Genomic DNA, 11746 nt, shown 5'->3' on the forward strand with positions numbered 1-11746 from the left:
CCGGATTTTGTACCCAAACCATCAATGTTTCCCACTTCCCCAGAAGTTTCTGCTCCCTGGTGCTCCCGTAGCTTGCCCTGAGCCTCGGTGTGTGGATTGAGATGTCTGGGGTCTGTTTTTCTCTGGGCATTTTGACTCACAAGTTCCCTAGTGCGGATGGAAAGTTCAGGATGAGTTAAATATCCAGGGTTACAGAATAATAATATGACAGGCCTGGAGCTCATAAGTTTTCCAGGCTGCTTCTTGGTGATAAAGGTTAACGGGAAACTGCTTTCCAGTTTCTGTCAAGAGTTGGTGGTTTATTTTTCCTCATCTCAGAATAGGTTATTTTCTCTACCTTCCTGCCTCGTGTCCAGCCAGACCCCGTGGAACTCTGGGGACACGAACACTGTCGCAGAGAACAGAATGTGCCCTGTCCTTTCCACTTTCCGTTGCTGGGGGTGGAAGGGTGTTATGTTTCCTTCTTATACTATTGAGGAGAAAATGGATGGCAGGGGTAGCGAATGTTCTCAGTCCTTAATTCTCAAGAATTGAAACAAATGCAGGAAAGACACAAGGTGTTGCTTTGAAAATTACATGATTTCGGACCCAACAGATTTAGACTCAGAGTGATTATTGCAGAACTGAGGTCAAACTCCAGAAACTTAGGCTGTTGTCCTGGCTTTAAGATTCGAGGGGAGCAGTGGCTTGCTTGTGCAACTTTCCACGTTGACAGTGAGTGAAGGGCAGGGGGGCAGGGCCCGGATGCGGAATATGAGCCCCCCGACCGGGGATTTTGGGACATGGGTGGGAGGTCACTTACCTCCTACCCCTCCTGCAGTGCCTTCGCTGCCCCTCTCACTGTCCCTCCTGAGAGCAGCACCCAGCAGCCCGCGGGGAGGAGGGAAGCTGACAGTCTTTCCCTCCCAGACACTTACTAAGTCCTCGTGTATGCCAGGCACTGTATCAGTGCTGGAGATAAACAAAAATGAATGGGATTTGGCCTCGCCTTCCAGGAGGCCATTCACAGCTGAGAAGAAGATGCCCTAGGGAGCAGAGAAGTACAGGACCCTGGGGGAGCACGGAAAGCAGAGGAGGAGCCCGGGGGAGGAGCTCTTCCCTGGGGGCCATCAGCAGAGCCCAGGAAAACATGGTGTTCCTGAGTGAGGGCAGAAGGGAGCAGGAGTGGTTTGGGGTGTGGAGGATGGTGGTTTCTGGGTGGAGAGCAATAGCTTGAACAAAGGCACGAAGCAAGATTCATCTATAATGGGTCACACCTGCAAGTCGGCCTCCCTCGCTCCCTTCCCTCCTTCCCTTTTCCTTCTTTCCCTCCTTCCTTCCTTCCTTCCTTCCGATTTTGCTATTCTGACTACCCCCAGTCAAAAATCCTTCACAACAAATGTGGATTTTTTTTATTAAATCCAATTTAACTTATTCTGCTTTAAGACCTAGAGTTTACTACTGCATTTCTTTTTTTTTTTTTTTTTAAGATTTTTTTTTTTGAGAGAGAGAATGAGAGAGAGAGAGAGCATGAGAGCGGGGAGGGCCAGAGGGAGAAGCAGAATCCCCGCTGATGCATACAGGACTGGATCCTGGGACTCCAGGATCATGACCTGAGCCGAAAGCAGTTGCTCAACCAACTGAGCCACCCGGGTGTTCCTTTGGGACCACTGTAGAGCCTTTATGGAGCCTCCATGACCTAAATTACCTGCTCCAAAAAAGCAAGAGGCAGGTGCTTCTTTTTTTTTCTTGCAGGGAGAGACCAGGTGGCAGAGGTCCATTCTTTGCAAGAATGAGCGCCATACTGTAATTTCCAAACATTTTGTAGACTCTCACCCGGGGGGGGGAAATTGTATTAATACCTGTTGATTGAAAATATCTGCTAGTATCTGAAGTTACTCTGGATTCACTCACAAGTTTAAACGAATCTGTATGATATTAATCACAGCAATCCACACTGGAAAAAATGACAGAAAACATCTATCTGCGGACAAGAGGTTGCAAACTGGTGGTCTATGGGCTTGTCCTTGCCTAGGGGTGTGTTTTATTAGCCTCATGCAATGTTGGTTTGTTGTTTTTGTTGCTGTTATTGTTGTCTTCATCCAAATGAGTTTCCAGTATTTTACAGCCGTAGACTTCTTAGGTGGAGAACCACTGACCAGGTCCCGCGGTCTTCTTTTACAGTTTGGAAAACAGAAGCCCAGAGAGATGAAGTGATTTGCCCTAAATCATACAGAGCTGGGACCAGATCGCTGGTCTCTTGACTTCCTCACCAGGATTCTTTCCATCATACTGTAACGCTGTTCTAGAAGGACCTAGCCCTTATCTTCCCGTTACACCTGCCACTGCTACCTTGGGGTAGCCCCAGTTTCCAGGAGGCAGGTATCCGGTGGCCCCACTCAGGGCCTATTCCCTGGCAAGGTTCTGCCTTCCATCACCCCCTCCCTGCACACGGCTGGTCCCTAGACAAGTACAAGTGCGTAATCTGATTACGTGATTTAATAAACGCCAAAGTCGATGCATAAAAGGGTGCATTAAATGTAAACGTAAATAATTTCAGCATGTCTCATCATGAAAGAAATCTGTAAGCTCCATCTGGATAAAAATCCAATTCTCATTTGGCTTAATATGCATTAATACCACAGCGTTAAGAGCACTTACCACAGCTCTCTGGATTCGCAGAAATCAAATCGCACTTCACCACCTTTGGGAAGATAACGTCGTAACCGTTTTAAAGAGAAATAGGGCCTCCTTTTTCAATTGAGCAGAAGAAATTATCTTCAAGAAATCCAACTCAACAGTGATTAGGACCAAAAAAAAGCAATGTATGAAAATCCAATAATATTATTTAAAAACTGGAAAGCGGCTCAAGAAAAAGAAAGGAGATGGTTGAGTTTAACCCCCTATGGTGGGAGTCCCAGCTCCCTGGCTCTGGTCAAGGTTGTCAAGCATGGCAGTCCTCATGTGCTAGAAAGGGTCTTGAAAAACTCTGCTTTCTTTCAGAAAGGAACCATATGAAAACAACTGATCGTACCTTTTTCTTTTTCATTTGGGATGGGGAGTTCTGGTCCTCATGTCAAATCCTGTAGCTCAGAAAACAGCTGATTTTCAGCTTGATCAGTTGCTGCTTCTGTGGCTCATTAGCAGTTTTTCTCTTTCAGGTTCTATATAGAAAGCATCTCATACCTGAAGGACAATGCTACCATCGAGCTCTTCTTTCTGAATGCTAAGTCCTGTATCTACAAGGTAAGAAATTTCCTCCTGTTCAGTTTTCCACTAAAAGCCAAAAGTATCATTTGAAGCCAGAAATCCCAAGTTGTTGCCCCAATGTGATTTTATTGATTAGTAAATGTAATTTATAAGTGGATTGCTATAAATAAATGAGAACGTCCTGAAGCGATACTACCCATTTAACTACAGGACTCCTGATCCCATCACTAAGTTTTGGCTCCTTGGAAGTGCGCCTTTACCTGATTTTAGGGGTCCCATCCCCCTGGCAGCTGAGACAAAGAGGATACATGGACAGGGAGGGCAGATGCACTAGTCCATGCAGATAGGTCTCCTAAGGATGAGTGGACTTTTTTTTTTTTTTGCAGAAGTCTGTTTGGTTTATTCTTCCGGGTAAATGTTAGAAATACATTGTCATATGTGGCCAAACAAACAAACAAAAACAAACACACACACAAAGAACTTAATTGGAATTGTATCGAATGATGGAGAGAAATTTGGAGGAGGAGGGAGAATATATAACTTTCAAACATTAACTCTCCCCATTCATAAGTATGAAATGTTTCTCCATTTAGTAAATTGTTTTTATGTCCCTTAATTAGGTTCTATAGTTTGTATAGTTAGTTCTTTCTTTTTAATTAATTTATTTTAATTTTTTATTTAAATTCAATTTAGTTAACATATAGTGTATTATTAGTTTCAGGGGTAGAATTTAATGAAAACAGAGATGGAGACAAACCATAAGAGACTCTTAACTCTAGGGAACAAACTGAGGGTTGCTGGAGGGGAGGGGGGTGGGGGGATGGGGTAACTGTGATGGGCATTAAGGAGGGCATGTGATAGAATGAGCTCTGGGTGTTGTATGCAAAGGGTAAGTGGACTTCTTATAACCAAATGCATGCATTATCTGACTATTTTTAGATATTCTGGCAATATCTCTCAAAGGGATGCTATTGGCACTTTAGGTGGGCAAAATTTTTTAATTATACTAAAATACACATAAAATTTATCATTATAATTACTGGTAAGCATCCAGTTCAGTGATTTTAAGTGCATTCACAGTGTTCGTACCTCCATCCATCTCCAGAACTCTTTTCCTCTGCAAAACTGGAACTCTGTACCCACTAAACACTAACTCCCCATTCTACCCACACCCAGCCCCTGGCCACCACCATCCTACTTTCTGTCTCTATGAATTAGACTATCCCAGGGACTTCGTATCAGTGGATCCTATAGTGTTCGTCCTTTTGTGACTGGCATAGTTCACTTAGCATTATGACCTCAGGGTTCATCCACGTTATAGTGTGTGTCAGAATTCCCTTCCTTTCTAAGACTGAATAATATTCCATTGTATATAGAGACCGCATTTTTTCATCCATTCATCTATCAATGAAAACTTGGGTTTCTTGCACCTTTTGGCTATTGTGAATAATGCCCCTATGAACATGTATCTGTAAATATCTCTTCAACTCCCTGCTTCCAGTTTTTTTTGGGTATATACCCAAAAATATGGTAATTGTATATTTAATTCTTTGGGGAGCTGCCGTATTGTTTTCCACAGGGACTTCACCACATAATATTCCCACCAACAGTGAATAAAGGTTCCAGTTTCTCAACATCCTCTCCAACACTTGTTATTTTGTGGGGTTTTTTTTTTTTTAATAATAGCTATCCTAATGCGTGTTGGGCAGTATCTCATTGTGATTTTGATTTGCATTTCCCTAATGATTAGTGTTGCCGAGCATCTTTTCATATGCTCATTGGCCATTTGTACATCTTCTTTAGAGACATGTCTGTTCAGGGACAATTCTCAGTTGAGTGGGACAGTCCCTTGCACTGCATCCAGTTCCCCCATCTGCTTGCAGTGTTTCCTTTTATTGGCCAACCCAAAACGCCCACATACATTTCCAGCACACACCCCCTGCCTGGGGAGAGGGGCTTGCAGACACCACCGGGCCTGAGCTTCTCTACTGGGAGAAGGTATTTGTTTGTTTTATTATGTTCCGTTATCCACTGTATAGTACATCATTAGTTTTTGATGTAGTGTTCAGTGATTCATTAGTTGCATATAACACCCAGCAATTGCACTACTGGGTATTTACCCCAAAGACACAGATGTAGTGAAAAGAAGGGGCACATGCACCCCAATGTTCATAGCAGCCATGTCCACAATAGCCAAACTGTGGAAGGAGCCGAGATGCCCTTCAACAGACGAATGGATAAAGAAGATGTGGTTCATATACACAATGGAATATTACTCAGCCATCAGGAAGGATGAATACCCAACTTTTACATCAACATGGATGGGACTGGAGGGGATTATGCTAAGTGAAATAAATCAAGCAGAGACAGACAATTAGCATATGGTTTCACTCATATGTGAAACAAAAGCAATAGCACGGGAGAAGGTATTTGAAGGAAACACCCACACTCTTTCCCTTGTGTGTCATGACTGCAAGCTTCAAGGCAACACCTCAGGTCAGCTCATTAACAGCCACAGAGAAGCACAGCCTATCACCCTGTGGCACGCTAGGTGCTGAGTGCTTTCTGTAAGTTGTGTGGCTGAATCTTCCCCACACTTAGAGGTGAATATTACTTTTCATCCCTATTTCCCCTGGGAGGAAGATGAGGCACAGGGAAGTTAGGAGATTCGCCTGAGGTCGCAGATCTACTGAATGGCAATGTCAGTGGGGGCTGAAGCTGGCAACCCGAATCCAGGTCCCCAAGCTCAGCCACGGCGCTGCTCTGAGCCCCAGAGGGCAGGCTCTCCCCCAGAATGGAGAATGCCCCTGCAGCCACAGAGGACTTCAAAGCTAAGCACACTCGTGGTAAAGTGGTCAGTGGCTGAGGAAGAAGTCTGAAGAGATCCCACGGCCTATATTTTCAAGTTTAACTAAACCCTATTTTAGGGGATAGCCACAAACCCACCAAACATTAAAACACACGCACGAGTTGGATTGGTACATCAGCCATCAGTTTTTCTTCTGCAAGTTCTTCAGCACGTTCATTGCACAGAATAGTCCCTCCAAATGCAAATGTCCACAATAATAGAAGGCCTGGTAGGGATCAAATTCAATTCTGTGAAAGGACCTCACTTGGTGACAGTTGCTGAGCCAGGACTTAAACTGGGCTCAAACCCAGACCGCTCAGACTGCAGTATTTTGGGTTTTTGCTGAATGGGGGAAAAAGACACTAAATGCAGTTCCAGGAACTCACAAATTCCTTCCTCTCTCTAAACGCGTTTTCTCATTCTAGCGTGGAAATAAGACCAGCTTGCAGATTGCAAGAGTCTCTGAGGGCTTTTGTTTAAGAATGTGAGGGCACATTGAGAAAGTTCGGGAATAAAACGCGAGACTGTCCACCAGGGGGCATACTAGGGCAGTAAATGTCTGGAAATTCCAGTTCCTGAACTGATGAAATCAGCTCAACCAAGTAAAAGTTGGCCCCAAATCGTGCTTGTCCAGATGCCTGGGGAAAAGGAGAGAAACAGTTTTTCACTCAAAGTTGTTCAATTCAGTCCAGTCACAAATACTTACCCGGAGCTGAAGGCTGCGGTGTTTCTGAACACCGTGCTCGCAGAAGACTCTGGGATTCATGGAAAATGAAGAAGGAGAAGAAATCCTCAGAATTTAATATTACAGGTCCCCCAGGGGGAGGTGGCCTGCCACATCAGCCTGCCTGCTGACGCAGCTGCTGTCTGGCTTCCAAACCCCAGCTGGCTCTTCTCAGGATCCGCACTAGAGCTGGCTTCCCTCAAGTTTATGTAGGAGACCAAGTAGGGTCACAAGACCGCCTGTCTCCCTCCTGTCATCAAAAATAATATTTGCATTTGCATTCATTGGCACTTCAAGCTTCTTTAAAATTGTCACATATATTTTCTTATTTGAGCCGAACAGGGAAGTAGAGCCAGAATCGTTAGCTTTACCAAGAAAGAAACTGGGGTCAGAGAGGTTAAGGGACTTCCTCAAGGACCAAGGACCGGAAGTGGTTGAACAGGCAATGCGGCCCTGTTTGGAGTCCCGCACACCTGGGTTCCTGTCGTAGCTCTGCTTCATAGTCAATGCAATCAATGTGGATGCCTTCTTTGATGTCTCCAAGCTTAATTTTCCTCTGGTTGAACAAGGACATTAAAGGACCCGACCCAGGGCGCCTGGGGGCACACTCGGTTAAGCATCCGACTCTTGGTTTCGGCTCAGGTCATGATCTCAGAGTTGTGAGATCGAGCCCTGCATCCAGCTCTGTGCTCAGTCTGCTTGAGATGCTCTCGTTCTGCCCCCCCTCACCCCCAACTCACTGGCATGCGTGCTCTCTCTCTCTCTCTAAATATATGACTACATCTTTAAAGGACCCGACCCCCACCCTTCGTAGGAAGATGAAGCAAGATGAAGCATGAATGTCGTTGGTTAACCCTGTGCCAGGGACATTATGGGCTCCTGCTGTGGACATACAGCTCACTTGGATCCAGACCCAAGTTGTTCGTCTCGGCAGAGGGTTTCTGTGTGCCACCCACACCACCCCCCAGCACTTCGGGGGCCTGGAGGAGCCCAGAGGGCAGTGCCAGACACACAACCTGGACATGATGCTGGTGGATGGGGGCCTCCGTTTACCCAGCGCAGGATTCATATATCAGCTCCCTCTGTTTCTCCAGGAACGATCCCTGCAGTGTACCAGAATCTGAATTGTTCAGATAAATGAGCTCTTTGTTCCTGCTTCCTCCAAGCGCTGTTTCATTCACTTTTTAAAGCATTAATACTTTTTTTTTTTTTTTTCCAGAGAGAAAGAGACAGTGCATGAGCAGGGGAGCGGGTGAGGTGAGGGGCAGAGGGAGAGGGAGAAAGAGAATCCCAAGCAGGCTCCATGCTTAGCACAGAGCCCAACATGGGGCTTGATCTCATGACCCTGAGATCATGACCTGAGCCAAAACCAAGTTGGTCGCTTAACCTGACTGAGCCCAGGCGCCCCAAATTAATTAATACTTTTATCACAGTAATATGTGATGCAGTTTAAAGTCAGATGGTTCGGGGCGCCTGGGTAGTTCAGTTGGTTAAGTGACTGCCTTCGGCTCAGGTCATGATCCTGGAGTCCCTGGATCGAGTCCCGCATTGGGCTCCCTGCTTGGCGGGGAATCTGCTTCTCCCTCTGACCCTCCCCCCGCCCCATGGGCTCTCTCTCTCTCTCTCTCTCTCTCTCATTCTTTCTCTGTAAAATAAATAAAATATTAAAAAAAATAAAGTCAGATGGTTCTAAGAGGCTTATTATGAAAAAAAGCCCACCCCCAAGTCCCACCACCTTCAACAATTTTAGCTGTTTCTTCTGGGTTTTGCCTCTCTATATCCAAATAAGTTGGCACAAGGCATTATTCCTTGATTATATCCATTTTAGATTTATTGAATTCCAACTGAGATGGGTGAAGATTAAGGTCTCCGATACAATCACCCACACTTTCCCGTTTCCCATTTTCCCAAAATGGTGGTAAGCCCAATTCTGGGTAAAAGCCCACAGCCGACAGCATTACATTAGTATGACTAATCCAAGCAGCATCCTCTGGTTGTGATTCCCGTTTTAGACAACCCCTCGTTTTACCTAAAGGTAATAATTGCCTTGCTGTTACTTGTTTAGTTTCTACGGGCCCATCATCTTTTCCCCCAAGACCTCCTACAGACTCCCAAATGAATGTGCATGTCGATTTCCAAATGCATCGAGTAATTCATCCATCCCTCTCTTTGGTTTGGTTTTTATTGTTGCCTCCTTTGTAGTTTGTCCTGGGACCTCCCTGTAGCCACCGTCCATCCTCTCACTCCAGTCTGGACCTGGCCTCGTCCGCAGCCCTCAGCACCAGACCCCCTTCCCCATCCCGACAGTCCTTCACCCAGCTCTGGAGTGTGTCCTCTGTTTCCTGGATCCCGAGTCTCCCTGTGTTTTGTTTTATGCCATTGTTTCACTGGAGAGCATCCTCCCAATAAACCCAGGGAAAGTGCATATGGGAAGTGCAGTGTTAGGGTCCTTGCATATCTGAAAAAGTCTTTCTGCTACCTTTATATCTGATCGATAGTTTGAGTAGATATGGAAATACCGAATGAAGACATCTCTCAGAATATCAAAGGTGTTGCTTTAGAGTTTGCTCCGGAGAAGTTTGCTGTGCTGTACATTGTATGCGGACCCTCTCTCCCTCTCCTGCCACCACCCATGGTATCTTTTAGGATTTCCTCTTTATTCCTCTTCATCTGAAATTTTAGGGCGGTATGCCTTGAAATGGGTCTTTGTAAATCCGCTAGGTTGTGTATTCACTGGGGACTTTTAGACTGGAGATTGGTATTCTTCTTCAGCCCTGGGAGATTTTTCTGTACTATTTCTTTGATGATGTCTCCTCTGTTTTCTCTGTGCTCTCCCTATAGAACTCCTGTTAATTAGATGCTGGGCACAGCCTCCTGCTTTGATACCTTGTATCTCTCCTATTTTCCATTTCCCTCTTTTTATTCTACTTCCTGGAAGATTTCATCAATATGATGTTTAATCTCTATTGGCTTTTTAACCTTTGCGTTACATGTATACATTGTATTGTCTCTTATCCTGTTACTGCCTTTAAATTTAACATTCTTTTATTGTTTCAATATTAATTATGCATGTTCTGTGTCCTTTCTGTTTCCTTTCGGTTCTTTTTTTTTTCCTGCCTGTGTATTTCCTAGTTTGGTCTCTGTCTTTCATATAGGAGACTTGCCTCAATCGTCTGTTGATCTTGGTCTATCCATCCATGTAGAAGAGTGAGGCGCCTGGGAGGGGGTGGTCTCCTGGTGGATAGCCCTGGGGACCGATCCACTGGCAAGCTGGTTCTTTCAGTAGGAAGCCTGAATGGCAGTGTTTGGGTGTCCTTTGTCGTGGCTCTTCATTCTCTCCAGAGGAGAATCTTCCCACTTCCTGTCTGGGCCCGTCCTCCACTTCCAGGATAGGGGAGGGAACCCCTCCACTTGGGGAATAGACTCCCTTTCTAATCCTGGTGCTTTTGATGGGGGCCTCATTCCAGCTTCCTGTTCATCTTCTCCAGAGAACAAACCTCTGACCTTTTCAACAGCAGAAAAGTGAGGAAAGATGTTTCATTTTGTTTTGTTCTGTTTGTCATTTTCCCCAGACTAGGAGCACCACCTTCCTGCCTTCCACTCTTTCTTCACCAGGAGGCAGAACCCATGACCCAGTGGGTTTCTCCCTCATATCCCCTTGCTTTATACTTTACAGTCCCGTGTTTTGTGCAAAAAGAGCAGGAAAAATATAGTCATAATCAATCCAAGTTGCCGAGGATTAGAATATGGTCACGAGAGAACAGGGTTCTAAGCGTGAACTTTAAGTGGAGCAGGATGAGGTACAGAATGGGGGTCCCTGACACCCCACACAGCTGCATGCTCAACAGCATTTCTGATGTGTTTTTTTTTTTTTTAAGATTTTACTTATTTATTTGACAGAGAGAGTGAAAGAGAGGGAGAGAGCATGAGCCAGGGGGAGGGGCAGAGGGAGAGGGAGAAACAGACTCCTCCTTGAGCAGGGAGCCTGATGCGGGGCTCAATCCAGGAACCCTGTGATCATGACCTGAGCCGAAGGCAGATGCTTATTAACCAACTGAGCCACCCAGGCGCCCCTCTGATGTGTTTTAACTCACGAGGAAAGAACATTTATGACCAGGGGATGGATAGAACTCATTTAGAAATGTGTGTCTTGTTCAGTGGGAAACTCCCATGGGAAGTCTACCCTTGATGTTGTGTGTTTCCTGGAAAATCACACAAGAAAGCAGAGCACTCCTGCCAAGGCTTCTGTCTTTAGAAGTGGATTCCCATGCCAAACTGAAGAAGCCCATAGGCCAGCCCCGCAGGAGGCGGTGGGTTTGTCCCACCCGATGGGAGTGATTGGGTGGATGTGGATTCTGATCTCAGCTCTTGCCCCACCTTTGGGCTACGGGACTGAATCCTGCCTTCTCTCCACCGATAAAGGGAAATCACTGTCAAAAATTAGTCACCACAATGATTTTCAAAAGTCTTGCAAACCACAAGTGCTAGGTCATAAAATGTTAAAATTTAACAATTTAAAAATTTAAATTTAAAAATTTAAAAATTTTTAAAAAGAAGGAATTCCAAAGATAATATGGGATTGACCATCCACTCTTAAATATATATGTCACACTTAAATGCTTGATCTCAACGCTTATCCTGTCCAACAATGATAACCAAAGAAACAGAACACACGATCACCATCTAAAGATGGACCGCAGTGTCCCTCTTTGGGTTGGAGGGAAAGTTGGCATGAGCGTTCTTCAGAGTGAATTTTTATGATCACCTTCATGACCTATCACTGAATTAGGCATATAGACAATGCTCAGGAATTTGTTCTTAATAGATTGCTTTCCAATCCCAGGGAGCAAGGATTTGTGTATTTCCTATGAAATTAGCAAGTCTGGTGCCTGCTGAGAGCACCCACTGAGAGCAGATCATGTCAGAAAAGAAGAAGTGTGGGCGCCTGGGTGGCTCAGTTGGTTAAGCGACTGCCTTCGGCTCAG

General features: G+C 45.2%; 1 protein-coding gene across 2 annotated transcripts in view; it reads left to right on the plus strand.

Annotated features, from left to right (window-relative positions):
* The window catches only part of FRMD4A (FERM domain containing 4A), a 293292-nt gene that overhangs the window by 180690 nt on the left and 100856 nt on the right, over window positions 1–11746 (plus strand). For both annotated transcript variants that reach the window (XM_044915543.1, XM_044915542.1), the window contains exon 5: window positions 3141–3225. In XM_044915543.1, coding sequence (XP_044771478.1) covers window positions 3141–3225 — 85 coding nt within the window. The remainder of the gene's footprint in view (window positions 1–3140; window positions 3226–11746) is intronic.

Source organism: Neomonachus schauinslandi, chromosome 5, assembly GCF_002201575.2.
Source record: "Neomonachus schauinslandi chromosome 5, ASM220157v2, whole genome shotgun sequence".
NCBI lineage: Eukaryota > Metazoa > Chordata > Mammalia > Carnivora > Phocidae > Neomonachus > Neomonachus schauinslandi.